Raw genomic sequence first — 22,644 nt, 5'->3', positions numbered from 1 at the left:
TCAATCTGGTGTCTTAGCACCTAAGGAAATTGTTTGTATACTAAAGGAATAAAAGGACACCAACTTGTAAATAGCTGGTGACCACAGTTTTGTACTTTACGTATTGTAAATACAGTCATAAAATCAAATAAAATGCCTGGTTCTCAACAAATGACAAGAAAAGCTATCCTTGTAAAAAGGGTAATTCAAAAATATCAAGGATTTACCAAGATAGGATATCTTAAGTGTACTTTATTTTTTTTTTCATTATTCGTTTCAAAATGGATGTTTTAAAATAAGAAAAATTTTGATGTAATTTCTGAATATTTTGGTCTATTGTTTTTCCTGATTTAAGAGTAGGAGCTTTTCTGTGTTTTAATATCTCATTTACATTTCTCATGAATGTTAAACATCTTAAAACCACCACTGATATTTTGCTCTAGAGATGAAAACTGTTTATATATACCTCAAGTTTATCTTTTCTATGTTAGCAGGTAACACATGCAGCTTTATTTTTTTCTAATTACAAACTGGATGTCAAATGTAAAAAAAGGGAATGGCATCAAAATATCAAAACTGAGTGATGACAATTAAGCATTAGGCTATACATCATGTTTTAGGTAAGCCATGTTTTAATTTACCTTCAGCATTAACCTTCACGCTAAAAGTAAAGAAACTAAGAGGCAGCATTTGATCATTTGGGGATGTCTCAGATACCCTCAATAAAGAAAAGAAAAGTGACATACTGATTAAGGTATTATTAAATGATTTTGCCATCCAATTTTTCACATATAGATAGAGTCAAGGATTCCAGCAACAATAGTCTTATGTCACTCTTCTATATACATTTTAAACTAGATACAAAAATTAATGCATTCAAGTTTTGATTCTCTCCTTTCTGTCTGGGGAAGTGTTAAAAGTATTCTCTCATGTCATGAAAGAGAAAAAAAATGTAACTTCCACTCTTTCTGTATATCCTCTAGGTGTAAACGGCCTATGGTACTCTCATTACTGGGACTTGTCACAAAATCACCTCCAGATTAGCAAGAGGACGCACTGACACTGGGAGCATATCAAATCATCCCGGGGGGAAGGGGCAGAATCACATGTATTCAGTCATAATTAGGGGCAGATTTAAGTTTTCTGGGGCTTGAACCTTCTACAATTTAGGATACTTTCTTTAAGAAAAAATATTCTACACACTAACTTGCTAGGACTCTTCCAGGGCCTTGAAAGGAGTCTGTGAAAGTGAGGGGCCTTGAAACTTAAACTTCATGATAAAGCGCCCTTTGGTCATACCTTTCACTATAATTTCTAGTGTCCCAATACCCTTCCTGCCATCAGTGGTTGAAATTTTACAGAGTTTCATCATCAATTTGGATATGTAATATGTAAAGCCACTTTTCTTTTGGAAACTAAAGTTAAGGGAACTATTGGTTCAACAATTAATAACACACTGAAGAAACTTAGGAATGATAATAATGGTGTTCACAATTTGTGTTTTTTCAACCACACATTTCCCTGATTGATGCTTCCATATTCCTGTGACTTTAGAAGGGGTATATGACAATATCTTCTTAGAAACTGACATAAGAGTTTGATAAATAACACAAAAATAGATGTAATTCTTATGTCATTTACAGGAAATTTATCTCCCCATGAGAAATTTTCATAAAGATTATGGTTACTAAGAAAAATAATAAATAAAATTATTTTTCAATAGTTTCAAGGATTAAAAATAGGAATAATGGGTTTGGATAAAAGCATCATCAATTATCAGAGCTAAAATCATTTCCCTGTTAGGATTTTACTTTGATTGCAAGAAGTCAACATTTACTTGCACGGCTCTCAGTTTTTCACTTGCCATCCACATGCAACAATGATAAGATTAATGCAGTCGGGCATCTATTTTCTTTGGTTCCCTGAGCTTTCTTCTGATATTATTTCTAAAATGAACTTTTAAGAATCAGGTAGCCCAGATCCACAGGAAAACATCAGAGGATTGAATCCTATTATTATACTATTTACGTCCCTTGAAATATCATCTGTGATGGACATTTTACAGTAGATGGGGAGAAAGAGGCTCCTTAGCTTAGTCTTTCATTATATCATCTCTCATTGGGTAGAAAAAAAAGGGCCTATCCTTCTAACTTGAAACGAATTCCTGAGCTACAACATGGGTACATGCAACATTTAATGAATCATTATTAGAATGATGTGAAACACTTGGGCAAAGTTTGCAAAAGGAACAATTGTGACATAAAAGCTACTGAATATCCTTGCAGTTACATTAAAATTTCTTATGAGAGATTACATGTCTGAATATATTTTTTAAAAATTCACATCATATGATCTTCATTCTGCATATCTTGTTCAAATGTTTTAAAGTAACATTTTGAGCTCATGATATATTTTCAAGCCTGATGCATTAGGAATTTATTCATGCCAATATTAACAACCAGGTTTCTGTGTTAATTGGGGTAAATAATAATAAAGAAAAGCCAAACACTTACAATGAAAGTAAAGCTCTTCATCCCCTTCTTGGTCAGCTTTGCTATAACCACAGTGCCTGGAAAAAATTAGATATTTGATGATTATTCTCAGCCAATATTTAAAATTCAGTATCATATACCTTAATTACTTAACAACATGCTAGTTAGAGCTATAAACAAAATACATAAACTTTCTGTCCATAGTTCTGAACTCAATAATAATATAGCAATTCACATGATTTAAAAAAAGCAGAGAATATAAAGTCTTTGTGTGAGACATTGTGGAAGGGACATATTTCATAGATTAGATTTATCAATGAGTGAATATATGCTTATATTTTTTCCTGAAAAAACAACAACAACAACAGATTTTAAATGGTTTCCACAAACCATTAACTAAAAGAGTAAATCTTTCCCCAGGTGTTTTCTCTATTTATTACAAAAATCTAACTCTGAAAATAGCTAATAAAAAGTCACCCAATAGAAACTACAATACTCATTCCTCTTAAACTAAAGGCAATGATCAAGCTCACACTACATTCTGACATTGGGAGAATGGAAATTTATTGACCTTCAATGTTTCATATGAGACAACAAATGTCTGCATTTACTATTTAACATTCTAAACTAAACAATAAGTAATAGGCTGACATAATTCTGAAAAATCAACACATTTTATGTTAGAGATTAGAACAAATTTTGTCTTCTACCTTCTTCCAATGATGAATCCAAAGACCATGAACACCAAAATGATGGTCCCGGCCACTGCAACCACAGCAATTATAATAACAGGGTTCTGTTCACTGGAGACTGCCGTAGCTATAAACAGGAAAAAAAAAAAAAAGGCTCAATAAAACACTCAATATCTTGCAAGCACTTGAGGTTAAACAAAATCTTATAAACAAGACAGCTATGCTATTACATTCACCTTTAATTTAAATGCATTCTATTGCAACATAAATTTAAATAACCATTTATTTTTGCATTTTAAATCAGTGGTAAGGACAATACTTTCATCTATTTTACTTTCATCTATTTTATATTTACTTTCATCTATTTACTTTATATTTACTTTCATCTATTTTATATTTACTTTCATCTATTTTATATTTACTTTCATCTATTTTATATTCTTTTATTCTTCTATTCATCTATTCATTCTATTCATCTATTTTATATTTTATATTCTTTTATATTTTATATATATATATTTATATTTTATATTTTATATTATTTTATATTTTATATTTTATATTCTTTTATATCCTTCAGCTAGAAAATGCCTTATTTCAGCTAGAAAATGCCTTATTGAATGGCTATCCCCTGCTTAATTGTTGGAAACTTAGTTATAAAATCAAGAGATAAAGATCTTTCATCTACAATTGCTATTAAATCCCTATTTTTCCCTCAGTGAGGTATTTGATCTCTCTGTGTCTGTTTTCCTGGTGTGTAAAAAAGGAACCCAAATACATACTCTCAGCATTTTTCAAAGCACCTTAAATGATTTATCTCTCATATCATCAATATAGAATAAAAATCATCATGTAATCATAGTAAATCATTATGAATTTATAATCCACCTTAATTAAGGAAAACGAACAGAATTACTGGTATTAATTTGACAAAGTAGGCAATATACACATTTGAGAGTTTAAGAGCTAGGCTATTTATGAAAGAGCCAACTTTCTGCAAGCACTGTAAAAAACATTTTTGTATTATCTAATTGTAGTCGCTTCCTGTACAATGCTAAGTGATTCTTCTACACTCATTAAGGCAAGCCCAGCTGAACCTTCCCGAGAGTCTCTTTGGGAACAGTATATGTTTACATGTCCTTTAAAGCAACCTCTGATTCTGATTCTTCATCGAGTCACACGGCCTTCTCACTTGGATTTTTCCAAATTAGTGAAGTTTTACTTATCTGGCAATTCACAAGTGTCACATTTTCCCCAGAGCATTATATTTTCAATACCAGTATAGACTTCATAAAATAATCAAAAGAATGCAACACAATGAAAATATATATTCCGATCGCTGATCCAGTTGCAAATTGATAATTATATAATATCAAACTAATATAGTTTGCTTATTTCTGAAAAAATCAACAGCTGTAATCTTTAAGGTAGGATGGAAAATACTACTCCTTCTTGGTGTGGCAAGGGACTCAGTCTCCAGAGCAGTAAATTTTATGTAGGCAGAGTGTGTCTTGCCCCAACAGGAAGCATAAATTTTTCTGATTGGCCTTTCTCTACTTTATCTACGTCTCCCTCCTTTGACAACTCATCTCTTAATTTTGTATACCTACGCTAACTATAGATAGTTCTTACGTTGAAAAACAGTAAAAATAGCTCTGGTGTATTGGTTTCTGAAAAGAGGTATTATACACACTCCGTAACTCAGCACCTGCTGATTTGCTCCCTGAGGGAATGAAACAAGGGAAAAAGAAAAAGAAGAAAAAGAAAGCAACTTTACAGCTTTAATTTCTGAATTACAGCCTATTATGATCAAACAGAGAAAAGATGCCTTCAAGTATTTTTCTTGGTTTGGTTGTTTTCGTTTTTATCTGTCTTTTAATATATATTAAGAGAGGAAAAAGAATGGAGTAGTTTTGTTCATGAGAAAGAAAAAAATTAAACACGTTATGTGTAGAAATTGTTTTCATTCAATCTGTCCCATGGGTCTAATTTTTTGCTTGTCTTCGGCTCTGTTCTGCCCATAGCTTCAGAAACAGATCTCCAATGAGAAAACTGAACTCAGGTGAATGATGAATTAGAGTTTGTGAATATTTACTTACATGTTTTTATATATATTCAGGGTCACACTTTTATCTTAACATAGTCAAAATTTATGGTTCATATTTTCATCTAATTCATGGATAATACATTTTAAAAGTAATTTATATGTGTCATAATCACTACACCATGATTTAAAAATTGTGAAAGCAGTAGCGTTGGCTCTGCGCAGAAGTGGATTTTTGGATGTATGTGCAATGGAATAATCTGAGTTCTCTTTCCAAACAGTGCTCAGGTAACTTCTCTTTGGTGGCATCTTCCTTCTTGTCCTCCTTCCTAGCACAGAGGATCACTGTTTCCTGACACTCTGATAGCACTGGGCCATGCACTCTACCAGTGCTCAATTGTACGGTCAGAACTTGTGTACAAGTTTCTCTCTTTCACTAACTGAGAGCATCAAATGTGTCATGTGTTTCTGTACATCCCAGATTCTTAGCACAGTAACGTGTGCTAAATCAGTAGTTCTTAAAAGGTGTCTGGGAAACCCTAAGGGTTCCTCAGGAACATTCCAGGGAATCTGCAAGATCAACACTATTTTCATTTAATGTTATTTGCCTTTTTCTCTCTCACATGCTTACAAGTGCACAGTTGAGTTTCCCAAGAACTTACATGACATGTGGTAATATCACTCTGATGGCTAATGAAATGTGTGTTGTGTATACTTGTGTTTTTAAAATTTCTCAGTTTTAATTTCTAAAGTGGTGAACATAAAGAAATATAACCCAAATAGTCAAAATCTATTTGGGGATCTTCAATAGTTTTTAATAGCTTGTAAGGGTTCCTGTGACCTAAAGGCTTGAGAATGGCTGTCCTAAATAAGAAAAGCTGACATTCAAGAATGTCTGTGTGCTAGGCACTGTACTTGGCACTTTGTGTACATCAACTTATTTAATCCTCAAACTACTCTGAGAGTTGGGTACTGGTATCCTAGCAACTTTTGCACAGAGAAGTAGCTCATCCAAAGTCACACAAATGGACATGGCAGAGCTGAAATGTGAAACCAGGAATACGTCTACTAGCTCCAACTGATCCTGATAATCTGTTTTTTTGATGACTGTGAGGTATTCATTTCTTGCTTACTTACTGAATGCCTTCTATGCATCAAGCACTATATTAGGCACTGGCAAGACTAAAGTAAGAAAAAGAGATACGGATTGTTCTTTCATCAACTTTACCTTCCAGTGGAGAGAATATTCTGATGATAAAAAAATCACCAAATCCTTTCTAATGCAAAATTCATTTTTAACATGAATTTCATGTGCTCATTCATGTTCTACTACTTCATCTCAATTTCTCTGAGGGTTAGTTACTTCATTTTTAAATAATGAAAATAACATCTATGAACCTCAGCACTAATAAATAATAGTTTGACCCAATATTCTTAATTTACGAAGTCAGGAAAATGTACAAACTCATTTTGGAAAGTTTTCAAACCTAAACTTTTAACTGATAATGAATGTTTGGGTAAGTATAGCTGATTGATGGTTCTTTAAGTTTGAACTATTCATTAGAATATGAAAAAAAACATATTTTGAATTGTTTTATTATATTAGAAATTACAAAGTAAAATATCAAGAGATCAGTCTAAATGAAAAACTACTGCAACACATTTAACAGAAGACCACTCAAATGTTTAAATGTTGAAATATTAGTGTAAAACACTGTAATTTTTGGGGGCCATTGAACTTAGATATTCTCAGTTTTAATCTTACACACTCCATTTAAAAAAGATGACAAAGAATAATGATAATAAGTTTATCACATCATATTATGTGAAATCTTTTTCAATTGATGACTTTTATGTCTATAATTCTATATAAACAATTTCTATTTCAAATTTATTTCAACATATGTTTTATTATTTGAGGCTCTGAGAGTTACTGCTTAATTTAAAAATATAACAAAATATTTTGAAAAAAGACTACTGCTAGCAGACTTAATAAGCATTAGCTAATGCAAAAGAATTTACCAATTTATTCTACCTTTTAAAAGAGCTAGAAAAATATTCTCCCAAAGTCAAAATAACTCTTTGATCAAAATTGTATTGATTTAATTTATTAAAAAAATTTTCTATTAAAAATTGAGAAAAGAAAATCATATAATAGTTTTTAGCTAATATTTGTGTAGAATTCCACAGGAACACTAGATTGGTAAGGAGAGGAGGAGGTAACAGCTGGGTGAACCTTGAGTCTGAGTAATATCAAAAGAAATCAAAAACTTCCAAAACACAGAAACACACCCTGAGGCTTCAACCTAGCTGAATAACAACCAGCAGTGGTACTCAAGCTGTTCTAAACTTGCACTCTGACAATAGACTGGGACGTGCAGCCTAAGATACATCTGCTTATTTGTGATACACTATAGACACATGTATTTTTGTTATGTTCCTATGCTGCCTTATAAAACACAAAGTGATAAAGGGGATTCGAGATATTGCTAATGTTCTATTTTTAAGCTGAGTGGTAGATACAGAGATATTCAATTAATTATTCTTCTTAATATTTCACATATACTTTAAATATGGCATTTAGTATGTTGGAAATATTTCATAAAAATGAAAAAAGATGACAAAAATAAAAAGAATGACAAGGTCTAAGATCTTCTTCTTGAATGGCAAGTTTTGAAATCATTGCTAAAAGGTAAGTAGCTTGAATTAACCATGATTATTATAAACCACCTTTCTCTGGCCCACCCTGGTGTACATCCTGGCTTCATTTGGGGGTTTTCCTGGCTTCATTTGGCTTCATTTTGGGGGCAGCTTTGACTGACAACTAGAGTAAGATCATTTTGGGGTGTATCAAAACAGTCTGTATCAATACACATTTGAACAAGTCCTGCTTCTGTTTCTGACTTTATCTTTTCAAAATAAACCCAGTCTGTATTAAAGAAACTAATTTAAGTCACAAGGGTATAACATCACAAAACAAAACTGCAAATTTTAACTTATTATTCTGAATAACCTTTACAAAGAATATATATATATACATATGCATATACATTCACCTTTAAAAGTAAAAATCATCTTGAACTAAATCATCGCCCCCAGTACTGAAAAAAAATATGCCAGAGTTATAGAGAGTAAGAATCCAAACCAAAGATGGTAATTACCTTCAAACATTTTACCTGTAGCTTCCTCTAGTGTAGCAACGTCAAGTCTGGGACTGTAATTTCCATAACCAGCAGCAGTAAAAGCCCGAATCTGGAAAACATACACTGTTCCTGGCTTCAGGTTGTTAATGGAGGCTGAAGTGGACTTGGTTTTTAATGTCGAGTAGGTCCGTTCCCTTTGATCCTAGAAACAATACAGGGAATATTTAATTGTGATTGCAACCAGGCAATTTGACAGCCAATTCTTGCAATTTACTTTAATTTGCTGCATTGTTTTTATAAAGGCTACATTGTACCCTGTGGAATATTGGAACACTGAGTTGTTTCTCAGATAATATAAAATAATGTGAGCACATGCCTTTGTTCTATAAATTTCAAAGAGAAATAATTTTTTTAAAACATTTATGATGTTTTGAGCCTTTGCTTTCTTGGTAGAGGGCACAGTGGCAAGAACTATTTAGCCATAAATATAATCAAATGTTCTTTTGACCAAAACATAAGTACACTTGTAAAATCTACAGTTTAGTAGAGGTCTTCACTTCATAATGTGGTTCTCTTAATACTGTTCCTGAATGTTATTCAACAAGCAAAAAGCCACAGGCTAAAAATGAAGGAATCTATAAAATCAAGAAACTTAGCTAATACCACCAGCATAGTGACATATCAATTGTTTTCATTAAAAATTGCATTTTTCAGGAGACTTCCCTGGCGGTCCAGTGGTTAAGACTCTGTGCTTTCACTGCAGGGGGCACGGGTTGGATCCCTGGTTGTGTATGCCGCACGGTGCAGCTAAAAAAAAAATGTATTTCTCGCAGAATAAAACCACTTTTACAAAATAGCATTTGATGGAATATTTGAAGTTAAAACTATTAATATAAAAGTTAATGTCTTAAATATAAAACTTAAAGTGTCATATAATTTATGATTTGGCAATATTTTAAACATCTCAGTTCAATTTCCCCATTTTTCAGATATGAAAACTGAGGCTTGTAGAGTTTAAAAAGGTGTTTATCATATTACATATGATAAGCTTAAGAATGGAATAATTAAAAAACAAGAATATAAAACACGCCATCAAAACAATAGTTAAATGAATAAAAATTTAAAGCTTAGTTGATATGATTCTAATGTGTTGTTTATGAAAAAAGTTATAAAAACTACTCATCAAAATATACAATTCTAGATGGGTTCTTACTTGTTCAATAATAAATACCTGTGATCAACTGTGTCTAGAAATAAAACTATTCAGTGAAATCTGAAAATGTTGGTTTGGTTGTTTGATTTACCTTCACGATGATATTTGCAAAAGCGTAAATAAATGTATACTTAAACTGGATTTAGTGAAGCTGACTTGTAATTGTCTTCATTATAATCATTTATAAAAATGAGAGTTGATATTATAAATGTATATTTATCCCAAATAAAAGAACTAGGCATAACTGATATTAGAAGACATAATGACATATACATTAGATCACAGGCTTACATACATTATTAAGCAATAGTATTCTTTTTAAGATTATTTTGTAATTTGTAAAATTCAGTGAATGTAGATACACTGTTTCTGTCATGTAAAATAGAAAAGTAACTATCTGAACAAATTTATTCCAGAGCAAGGATTGGCAAAATATTGTGTTGCATCGTAAGAAACTTTACTCTCACTTACCACCTAACTTATATTTTTAAAATGTATTTTTCATTGCTTTTGAAATCTGATGAAATTTCAGAAGGGACTTATAACTGTCAGAGTTCACTGGAAAACAGACATAACAAACCCAACACTAAAAACAAGGATCTCCTTAGAAATACATTTGATGAGACAAGAAATGTATTCTCTGGTACAAAAATGAGGTATTTACAATGTAACTTTGGCTATGGAAGTTACGCATTCATAAAGGAAATAATAAGTAAAAATATTGTAAACTCAATCTGAACGTTGAAACTAATCTTAAACTATCTGTTTTTCCATCAAAGTGAAAAAAAAGTGTCTATTGCCAAGGCACTGTATGCATTTAAGTGATTCAATCAAGTCAATTCAGTCCCCAAATATTTCCAAAGCTTTAGGTTTCCATTTTGAAATTCTGTCTAAATGGTTAAAATGGTTATGTATATTAGAGTACTTCAGCTAATTAAGTCAATAATAGTAACACATTATTATTATTACTATTAGTAATAATAATAGTTTCCATGTTTCAAACCTTGAATCAGGTCTTTCTGAGAGGTAGAGTCTAGAAAATAATTTGTGAACAGGGTTGTGTCTGTCTGTCTATCTTTCTCTAGACGGGTCAGAAATAAATGCACTCATACACTGAGATATGTCATTATTTACTAAAATTTAGCCCTTATAGGGGATTAAAGGGGCAGTACTTGAGTTTTAGCCATGCTATTTTTTTCATGGAGAGAAGGGTATAAAGAAGTAGTAGACATAATTAGTATAAGATATATGAAATAAATTTCAGGAGGAATTTAAAGGAGTGAAATATTATCACCTGACTCTGAAGTTTGGAGAACACTACACATTTATTACAGAAAATATTCTTATTTTTTTCAAATTACAAAATTATTTGAGGCCACGTCATTATCACTGAAACCACATACATAAAATAAATCATCAAGGGCTCAAACAGACACCCTAAAAGAAACATTTTCAAAAACACAGAGGGAAAAAAAATACCACATTGGGTTCTGTGGTTTCTGTGGTACTAAACATCCTACAACTAATCATTAGGACATCAAAACTTGAATACCTAAACATACTACTAGTGGAATATTTTCATCTGTGTAACACAAAAACTTAATACACAGAAACTATCATTATAATAATGAACCAGAGATTCAGGGAGAAGGTTATTAAAAGTGGCTAAAATTAACTATCTATCTTGAAGTAGCTCCAAATAGCTGTTATAATGGCCAGTTTTAGTCGACAGTGCAGTAGGATGACACAAGACACACCGAGTGTCGCACATGGTTGTACATTTCAGCTGTTCTTAGCACTTACTTTCTCGTAATACTTGATTTCATATTCGGTGATGACTCCATTGGGATGCTCCGGTTCCTGCCAGGAAAGCTCCACACTCCGCTGCAGCACTCTCTCCTTCATTACTCCGCTCACTTGCGAGGGAGCTGTTTGGACAAGATGTGTCAATAAACAATGAGAAAATTCACTGGATGCCTCAAATCAAATGTCACAACTGATCAGTCCCATGCTGTGCCGGTTTCATTAAGGTAAAAGAAAGCACCTTTTCATAGCTCACAATTCAGAAGCTAATGAATATTCAAACAGGACCTTATTACTGTTCATAAACCTTAATAGAAATTTAAATTAAAGTGCAAACAGCAGAAGATAGCATTGTTCAAGTTAGTGAAAAATGGAAATGATGGGGCTGAGAATGACAATTAAGCAAAGGAATGCTAATTAAGGCTACAAAATATGATTTCTAAGTCCAAATATTTATTTCACATGCAACAGCAATACACTTTTTACAAGAAACAAATAACTTAATACTGTGCCAGATAAAGTATATGAAATGGCTACTTTCATTTTCAATTAAAGGAATCAAACTTTAAAAAAATGTTTTTATGTTTCATGTGTGTGTCTGTGCATGTGTGTGCGTGTGGGTGTTTCATACTTCATTAGGTTAAGGTGCAAGAAAATGCTAAGGCTTCTGTTACTTAAATATGTGCGTGATCACACATACACACACAGACTCTTCCACATGTAATTTATACCTACGTAACCTAGGCTTCAAGGTTTGATAGAAGCAATTCAAGCTACAGTTTTGCTTTCTCTCTATATACAGATAATAACATGCTAGAGTTCTTTCATCCTAATTAGTGGCATATACTCTTTTTGGTAGCTAAGACTGTGGAATGTAGCAAACTAATCTGCTCTGTCTAATTTGTTCAGTGACGATTAACTAGTTGTCTTCTCTGTCTAAATGAGTAGCTGCACTGGCTTGGCTGCATTTCAGTGGGGTCATTATGTTTCATGTATCATGCTCTATCTCATTCTGTAAAATGTTTTCAGGCTGTTAATTTAATTTTCAGATGTCCAAAATTGTTAATAATCCTGCTGACAGAAAAGCAATTATATGGGTCTAAAGCTGTTGAAGCAAGCTTCTGATGTTTATCCCTTTGGCTTTATTTTGTTTCTTCTACTTCTTGATATTTTCTTATATCAATATCTAGAAAAAACATTTGTCACTGCTGTCTGGCTTGACGATTTTGAGGGAATGACCTGGAAGATGCAGGACTCCCATTTCCTCTCAGATTACTAACAAAAGCATAACTAGGGCGGATTAAGTGGAACAACTTTCCCTTTAGGGGCATGCAGCTGAAGTACTCAACAGACTGTGTTTACAGACTAAATGCGTTTCTGATATGTTTCCAATGAAGCCAATTTCTAATAAGGAATCTTATTTTTGCCATGACTTTTAAAACCTGGGTATGTGCAGTGAAGAAGAACTTGTTTCTAAAGTAATTTATCTCTCCACCCATAACATTTTTAGCATCTCAGCCAACTGTGTGGTTTAAGAAGCTGCAGCCCCAAGCCATAGCCTTGGGAAACACATTCCCCAGCTAATGGTGAGATGAGATTCTACTTAGCCAGGAATCTCTAATAGTCTAATTTACTTAACGCCATTCATAAAATCTGTATTTTAATTTTAATTAGTAAAAAACAGAATGCAGCACAGGTGAGAATACTACAATAGTCAATACATAAATTACTCAGTAAGGCTGCTGGGTCTCCGATCAGGGTTTACGGCATGAGGTGTGCCATTTGGAAACAGGTTAAATGGAAATAGGTGGGAGCACTATTAGGTGCCAACCTCTAGGTCTTCTTTAAACAACACACATAGCTTAATGTGATTTTCAGTGTAAGTCAAACTATAAAACACTTTGCTTAGTTCCTATCCCTAAACAGCAAGATGAGAGAGACGAGACACTGAATCCTCCAAAATATGGCAGAGACTTGGGGTATAAATGTACCTCATTTAGTTCTAATATGTTGCAGCAAGATCTAAGTGTAAAATGAGACATGATTTCTGCAAGTTACACATTAACATTAAACTCATTATCTCATCCTGGAAAAAGAAGTTTTACCAATAAAATGATGGTAATTGGGAAATGGGGGGAAAGATGCCAAAAAACACATTTGAAATGTACAGTATTTTGAAGCCCGTAACACAGCACTAGCAGTGCAGTACTCTACAATGTATTTTCCCTCTTTTGTACAAAGAGCCATATCTGTCAGTGACTATACTCCTGATTTCCTGTGTATTTCTTATTTTTAAAAATGTATCCCTTGCTAATACTGTATCAAGCCACACGTTTAGAAGAGTCAGAAACAGAAGTACTAGCACATGGCCCTTGAGAATAGATAAATTGCATGATAGGAAAAATCTTTCCCTACCTATGTCCTTCAAATACAACACTTTGGTACATAAAAATTGATAATATTTTCCCTTGAGTTTCAATATCTCAGGCATAGAGAATATATAACTCATAAGATATACAGTTTATAAACAAAAATATCTCTAAAGCTAATCAGATTCTAACAGTCATGATTTGCAGATAAAGTTATACATAAAAGTAAAATTGAAAGAAATATTAAAAAACATTGATTTCTATGGTTAATATATTTGATCTGCTAAATTAATCCCACTGTAACAATTTCACTAAGAATATGCTCTTACACCAAAATATTCAATTAGCTACAATCTGAATTCATTTTGAAAAGAATATGCATACAACTAATTAAATCATATACATACTTAACAACCCATAAGGTATTATGACACTTATAATTTTCATAATTATCAAAGTTAAATAAAATCTTTTGTAATTGGAATTAATGTGAAGCTAATAAATAGTAACCGACAATAGTAAATTCCCTGCACTGGAAAATGTAAGAAAACAAATTCAGAGAGGCAAGCTTTTAAACATGAATTTGTAATAGGGTTTCTAAAAAGTGATTAACAGATTAATTTCTCACCTAAGTTTCTAGAAATATTCCGATATAAAAATTAATTTCAACTGAAGAAACAGATGGAACGTTTTGCCCTTAAATATTTTCAAGAATTATTGGGGACATATCTGGAGTCTATACAAATGACAGTGAAAGACGATCTTAGGAAATACAGAAATGGTTTCTGTGGTTTAAAGTGGTAAATCTCAACAGTATAAAAACAAAGTTGATGCAACAGAAAAGCAAAAGTCAAATAACAGGCTAAAATGTAAATTTGGGGCTAGGATCATTTAGTATGAGGCTCTGAACTAAAAAATAATCAGTAAGAATGGTGGGTTTATGTACAGACCTGAGCCAGTCAACATTTTCGAGATTTTGAGCTTCAAGCACTCATGCATGAGTTTTGATCTTAATCAATTTTTAATTAAAATCCAAGTACAAAAATTATATTTAAGTTACAAGATGAAATGTACTCATAAGGGCTCCATCCCCCTCACCCTATGCCCTCCAAAATGTTAAGCTTACCTATATGTATGGAAACATTTCCTAGCACAAAGTGAGGAAAAGACAATTTTAAAACATAATATAGTAAGCGAATGGCCCTCCAAACTCCATACTCTAATCTCTGGAATGTATGAATATGCAACATTACAAGGCAAAAGGGACACTGCAGATGTAATTAAGGTGATAGACCTTACAATAAAGATATTATCTTGGACTTTTTCAAGCGGGCCCAATCTAATCACATCAGTCCTTATGAGCAGAGAGATTTCTCCAGCCAGGGCTAGACAGATTTTGCGAAAGGTGAAGCCAGAGAGATCTGAAGCATGAGAAGGAATCAACCCGCCACTGCTGGAAGAGTCACTTGGGGAACATAAGGTAGGGGGGCAGCTTTTAAGGATCAAAGACATGCCCTAGGTGACAGAGGCAGAGAAATGGAGACCTCAATGCTACCAGCACAAAGGCCTGGAATTCTGACATCAGTGAGGTTGGAAGTGGATCTTCCCCAGAGGCTCCAGATAAGAGCCCAGCCCATCTGACAACTTGACTTCAGCCCAAGAGGCTGGCAATTGAGGCTCCAGCTGAGCCCCGCCATGCCCAGACCTCTGACCCACAGAACTGGGAGATAAGAAATTAGTGTTGTTTTGAAGTTTTTGTGGTAACTATGGTAGCAATAGAAAACTAATACATACAGTAAAGAAAGAATAGACTTACTGGAATTTTAACAAAGTCTATGAAAAAAGGTTAGTGATAGGATAGTTTAATAATGCGATATGTTGAAATTTATGTTGAAATAACATGGAATCAAGGAATTTTGATCTTGATTAAGACTCAAAACACAATGCCTTATAAAAAAGAACTCTCCATCATACATCTGGAAGAATTTTTTTTTTTTTTTTTTTTGGTGGTAATACTTCAATGAAGTTCATGAATTTGATTTTGGCTTTTAAAAGTAATTTATTTATACTAGTCATTATTTTCACTACACAAATTCTCCCACTAAATTTCAACAAAGAATGGTAAGTGGAAAAATAATATTTGTATTTCTAAATAATACAATCAGGAAAGATAGGTCATGAAGTATGAAATGACCTTTTACCACACCTCAAATTGTTACATCTATTGACACTTGTTAGGTTTCCATTAGGTAAATACAAAAAGTGAAAATGAAGAAATCTTTAGAACACAATCAAATGCAAATCTGACAATTATAGAATAATAGACTTTTATTGAACACTTTTGCTGCTTTATAGTATGGAGTTCATTTTTGTCATCCTTTGAAATAACAAATGTGTGTATTATTAGGAGTTTAGGATTTTATAATACACAACTTTTAGCTTTCTTACTCTTCCCCATAGGTGTTTCATTTTTGCACTACAGGACAAACGTATAAAAACACATGTAAATTTATTCCAATAACAAAAGAGTAGACCAAAACTATACATGATCCAGTGGAGTATCATGTAACATATCAATTCAATTTTTAGGGTATTTAGGAATAAGTAAAAAATTCTAACGTGATTTCACTAAACTTCAATTTACTGGCTGTGAACAAAAAAGGGTCAGTAATAATATCATGAGCAATAAATATAAAATTTTATCTAAAAATTAAAGCACAGGGATTAAGGGCAATTGAGTCTGCAGGAATTATGAGCAATCCATTTGCAATACGTACCCATCAAATTGTTTTTGGTTGGAGAGAAAGATGATTTGTGGCTAAAACAAACATAAATCTCATTCTATAATAAGCAGTTGAAAAAATCAGTGGGAAATGAATTGATCTTTCTCAAAATTAAATTATGCTCTTTGCATTGCCAGCTATGACCTACCAATTAGAATGATGATGTTTTATTCAAAAATGTAAAATACACAATATAATACATGACATATCACAGAATGGATTTCTAAATATATTTAAGAACAATTACTGAAAAGACAACTTGAATAAGAGCTAAAAAATAAGATCTGAAAGTTCTGTAACAAAAAATGAATGATATTGAACTGACAGAGCAGGAAAAAGAAAGCATCGTGATTGGGGTGCCAAGTCAAGTATATATTGTGAGTAAAGTCAATATCGTTTCAGTAGGGTAACAACACTCCTCATAGAACAACAAACGTCACTACTCTGCTACTTGATCAACTAAGGATAGCGCTGTTCTTTAAAGCAACAGTCACAACATCTTTGCAAAAATGATCTGCTAATACATCTTTCTGAAAATAAAGTTTCCTCTGTCATCATCAGATGATTAGTAACCAATTGTTTGGATGTTTAATTAATTACAATAGGAGTTCGCACTTCCTGGAAAGTCTATGTAAAGAGCTTTAAAGAGCAAAGAGCTGAAGGTTGTGGAGAAAGCCACTGTGGCAATTGGTTCTAAAAACATATCTGGACTTCTGCTCATCTCTGCTTAAGTACTGACTAAAACGTGAATTGATGAGGCCGTTAATTTGTAACTCCAGGTGCATTTACATTTTCATAGAATTACAATGTAATTGTAACTATCGATGTAAATAGAATAGAATGTTGTAAAAACAGTAGGTATAAATTAGGCAGCTGCCCAGAACTAGCTGTACTATTCACACCAGTCCTACCCACAGAGGGATAACTAAATGATAATCGAACATGACAATCCAGCAGGGTTAAGAAGCCCTTGATATTGAGTCATACATGTCACCTATCTTTTCAATCAAGTTAATACTTTTTTACTAGCTCAGTTCTACTCAACAAATGTTTGTTTGGCATTTACTCGATGCAGGGCATGGTGGCATTTCTATAGAAACTTACAGTTTGCTATAAATAAATTAATTAATTAAAAAAATATATATATATATACCTCCTTTCTTCCCTACTGCAACCGTGCACGTAGGTAGTGTTGTTCTATTCATTGGTGGAAAAGCTAAGGGTTACAGAAATTAAGTAGCATCCACTCAGAAAGGGGCAGATTTTGGATTCAATCACGTTTTTCAAATTCTAATCCCTATCTTTTGTCAACTACGCTGCAATAATTCTAGGTGCTGGCAATTCTTGAGAGCAGGCACTAGAAGCAGGAAAGCTAAGTCACACACTTAGCATTTGTTGAGAATCCATGATGGGCCATAATGATGAAAAGACCCTGAGGGATCCATTCAATAGGTAGGAGTCCTAGAACCTGCAGATACCAGAAGAGGTCAATCTGAGCAGCGATTTTTAAAATTACTTTTTAAAAAATGGCAAATGCATATTATATGCAACAAAATTCAAACGGTACAAAAGAGAATATACTGAAAAGGGAGACTTCCTCTGAACCTGGTTCCCATGTCACAAAGTTACCCTTCCCTAAAGCAACTACTTTTAGTAGTTTCTTTGGTATCCTCACAAAAATAGTCTAGATATATATGAAAGTATGTATATTTTAAAAACAGGGATGATATTATTCTAATAGCTCAAAACCCTGATTTTTTCATTTGTCTTGTATTTTATAACTTGTATCATTCAACATATACATATCCGTATCACTCTTTAATCAGCTGTTGTATTCCATTCTGTGGATGTACTACTGATATATTTGACCAGATGCTTATAAATAACTATAGTCCTCTCCCATTATCTTAAATAATAACAGAGCCAGGTTCAAGATTGGATCCATTATTTTCTCTCTAGTGGCCTCCACAAAAAAGTTACAACTCACTGAATCATTCTTCCTCTGCTTCGGCTAATACAGAATTATTTTATTATTTTCTCCCCCAAATCCTATTTCCCTTGCTGACAGTACTACACAATGTAATGTTTAATTATTTCATAGTTGTTCATCTCCTCAGCTATTCTGATGCTCCTTGAAGGAAGGACATTTGGAGAAGCAATAGAGCCAAGGACTGAAGAGCATGGGCTCATGAGCTAGTCTACTGGGTGTGCACCTAGGTTCCAGCGTTTATTTGCAAATTGTGCAATCTTGAACAAGGAAACAAACTTCTTGAGCATCAGTTTTCTCAGCTTTAAAATAGCTTTAATCAGAGTGCATACTTCATAAATAGAATTGTTCTGGAAATCAGTATTTAAATACTTAAAACCACTCCTGAGACATGGTAAGAAATACATATATATATGTATATTTATTATTATCCTATACTTAGTTTGTCTGTATTAGACTTACTGATGCCTGGGACTCATTCCAGAATACTCTGATCCTGAGATCAGATTCAGGCATCATTATTTTTCAAATGGGCCTGAGATGAAGCTGCTGTACAGCTAGCCTGAGATCAATTCCTCTGAAGCTTTGGCAGGAACATAAATTGTCATTTCAATGTGGAATTCCAGGGCTGTCTATAATAAATGCTGGCAAACGTTAGGCTTTTAAATATTGACAGGTTTTATTCAATTTCTATCATTTAGAAATGACCAATTTCCATAATTTATACTCTCTATTTTATATACACCAGCTAAACAGAAAGACATTAAGGTTAAGTAATTTAGAAGGAACGTATCATTGTAAAAAAATGAAATAACTACCAAAATGGGAAGAGGTCCAACAACACACATTCTTTTAAAAATATTACATATTAAGTTGAGAGAAAAATACAGATGAAGCAATCTCTTCTATTTTGGGTGGTGGGGAAATTAATATTTTGATTGCTTTAGAAAAAAAACACATACTTTCACATGTGGTCTATCAAGTAATCTGACTCCATCTCTAATTTTCCATGAATCTAGAGCTAAAGGCTACCTATTTATAAGGTCAACTATGTGACTATAGTCTCACTTTAATGATGAACTATTTATAGAAATGATTTATAAGGAAGTATGGGATAGCTATAGCCCACAATCAGAACTTTTCAATAATGAAAATAAACCTTTATTAAGAATAAGATATACATGTGTGTGTATACACATTTGTTAATGACCAAAACCTCCTTTACATGTCATCAGAATAAGCTTTTCAGTTGTGAACATTTTCTTTGACCTTGGAACATGTTTTATTATAAATAGAGAATCATGTTGTATTTCAATCACAAAAATATTGTAATACCAGTCGAAAATTTTTGAAATGTTGATTTAGTCCAAATCCTTGTGTTATGGCTATATTTAATTATAATTTTCATAGTTATCTATTTACATTCTTTACAACACGAATATTCTTTCCATTAATTTATATTAAACACAGACTGTCTAAATTTTTAATTCAATATACTGTAACTATACTTCCTTACAATATGAGATGAATGTAGTCCCTCATTTAGATAAATAATTTTAATTTATATACTATTATATGTATCATGAACACATATGAATGATTCTTAAATTATGTAATAACATATACTAATATTTACATATATAACTATGTGGCTAAGTAAGCTCATTAGCTCCTCTTGCTAAATATCTACACAATGTTTAAAATATTATTCTGTATAGTATAACATTCTGGAATTCCAAAGATTCCATTTACTTTTCAGAGGCAGTATAGCGTTTATTTAAATAACATGTAGGTTGTTTATTAAGAGGAACATTGTTAATAGAAAGAATATTAAAGAAAGAGGAGACATGAGATTTGCCTTGAAGCAGGACATTAATAATGTATATTCAGAATTCCCATTAGAATAAACTTACATTACTGAATGCCAGCTGTGTGCTTACTATGTGACTACACTGCATTTTTAACTCCCAAGTCCTTTTCCAGTACACCACCATTTCTCATCATCATAAAATGAGTATAATGTGTTACAACCAAAGTTTTTAAAAAATGAATGAAACCATAAAAATTGAGTTTACTGCATATAGTGATATGGTTTCATAAAATGTTGGTATCACATGTGTGTTTGTGTATAAATATACCAAAGTACAGATATACAACGTGCATCTATGAATTACTTTTTTTTTTTTTTTTTTGCGGTACGCGGGCCTCTCACTGTTGTGGCCTCTCCCTTTGCGGAGCACAGGCTCCGGACGCGCAGGCTCAGCGGCCATGGCTCACGGGCCCAGCTGCTCCACAGCATGTGGGATCTTCCTGGACCGGGGTACGAACCCGTGTCCCCTGCATCAGCAGGCGGACTCTCAACAACTGCGCTACCAGGGAAGCCCTATGAATTACTTTTAATAAACACATTAAAATTTTTTTGAAAGCTACTTTATTACATGATATATAATTGAGGGTATATCTGTTTACAAAGAAATATGAATGTGTTTAAAGTGATACAATACAAAACATAATACAGCAAAAGTAAGTGTGACAGTTCCCTGTTACACCATTCTTTTAGTCTATCCCAAGTTCTTGATAACGGTTGAAGAGAACAGCCAATTTCATTATATTCTGGCTGCTATCAATCTCATCCTTTTCCACTTTACAGTTTCTTTTTATTTTACTTTTCCTGCTTGTGTCTTCTACTCTGCTATGAATTATTTTCGACTGTATTTTTTCTAGGCCTACGTAAAACTTGTATGTATCCAAATCAATCTATTTTCTTAAATATTATCTAACAGTATTGTTTTCCAGCTATTGTTCTTCATTAGTGGTTTTATCTTATTTTTTTACATTTTTTGCAGAAATCATCACTCTAGTGCTCCTCGCAACTAATTTGATTTTAATTCTCTGTTCTATTATAAGTTTGATTATTCAAGAAGGAAAAGAAGGAGGAAGAAGAATGTAACGAGGAGGAAGAGGAGAAGAAGGAGAAGGTGGAGGAGCAGAAAAAGAAGGAAACCTAAAGTATCTCAAAGCTCACTAAAACAGGGCTTCCCTGGTGGCGCAGTGCTTGAGAGTCCGCCTGCCGATGCAAGGGACACGGGTTCGTGCCCCGGTCTGGGAAAATCCCTACATGCCGCGGAGCGGCTGGGCCCGTGAGCCATGGCTGCTGAGCCTGTGCGTCCGGACCCTATGCGTCCGGAGCCTGTGCTCCACAACAGGAGAGGACACAACAGTGAGAGGCTTGAGTACCGCAAAAAAAACAACAAAAAAAGCCTCACTAAAATTATCTCACTTAAAATGTGCAATTAAAAAATGTTATCATCCCAATTGCTCCAGGTACTCTGAATACATTTCATCTCTGAAGTGCATAAACTTAAGAGATTCACATTGCTTAATAATAAGTTCTCAACACCAGTCAAGATTTATTACTTTATTTCAAGAACCTACTACAAACTAAGTACGTAGTTTAATAGAGTCTCCTAAATACATTTCAACTAGCTTTGCAGCTTGTATTTGAAAGTTGTTGCTATTGCCTAGGAAGTCAGGCATAAATGAAAACTGCCTTAAATTTCCTAAACCTGTATAATGCCGATGGTGCCACGTGGCAGTAATTTACTAAATAATATTTTAGTACCAAGAGAAAATTAATGCAGTTTCCTAAAGTAGCCAATTAATACCCAAAGAGTCACTTTTATACATTGGGAAAATCTGGCTTATAATTAAATAGTTATATATAGGGAGAGTTACCAATTTATGAATAAGTTTGGTTTCAAAAGTTAATTTGTAGTTTAGTTGTTTGTAACTTGGACTTCATTTTCCATAGAATCAGTATCAAAAAAAAGCATTTAGATTGCCAGGTTAGCCAACAAACACATTTTGACCCAGAATGTTGTTAAAATATTGTACATTTGTTCAGAAAATGAGTTAAAAACAATTCTGCTTCCATACTAGTAACTACGGAAAACAGAAAAACCAATAGGATGAAAAAAATGTTTTTGCTATTACTATTTAATACAGGTGCTTCAATACAAGAATTCAAATCTTCCAGAATCCTGACAAAATTCTGATGTCTCTTAGCCAGAGACAGAAACTGATCAGTATTTGCTAGGCTTCTGCCACTGCCCTCATCTTCCTTTTAGGGAGTTTTGACT

The 22,644-nt window shown here is 33.1% G+C and overlaps 1 protein-coding gene across 5 annotated transcripts in view; it reads right to left on the bottom strand.

The window, feature by feature from the left end:
- EPHA7 (EPH receptor A7) overlaps positions 1 to 22,644 on the bottom strand; it is a 164,277-nt gene that overhangs the window by 20,553 nt on the left and 121,080 nt on the right. For 3 of the 5 annotated variants that reach the window (XM_004264806.3, XM_012539519.3, XM_033418804.2), the window contains exons 6-9: positions 11,367 to 11,491; positions 8,369 to 8,552; positions 3,182 to 3,290; positions 2,493 to 2,548 (exon numbers count right to left, since the gene is read on the bottom strand). In XM_004264806.3, coding sequence (XP_004264854.1) covers positions 2,493 to 2,548; positions 3,182 to 3,290; positions 8,369 to 8,552; positions 11,367 to 11,491 — 474 coding nt within the window. The remainder of the gene's footprint in view (positions 1 to 2,492; positions 2,549 to 3,181; positions 3,291 to 8,368; positions 8,553 to 11,366; positions 11,492 to 22,644) is intronic. The other 2 variants (XM_004264807.4, XM_033418803.2) reach the window with 1 other exon arrangement.

This window comes from Orcinus orca, chromosome 12 (genome assembly GCF_937001465.1).
Source record: "Orcinus orca chromosome 12, mOrcOrc1.1, whole genome shotgun sequence".
Lineage (NCBI taxonomy): Eukaryota > Metazoa > Chordata > Mammalia > Artiodactyla > Delphinidae > Orcinus > Orcinus orca.
This window is presented reverse-complemented; position numbering and strand designations above follow the sequence as displayed.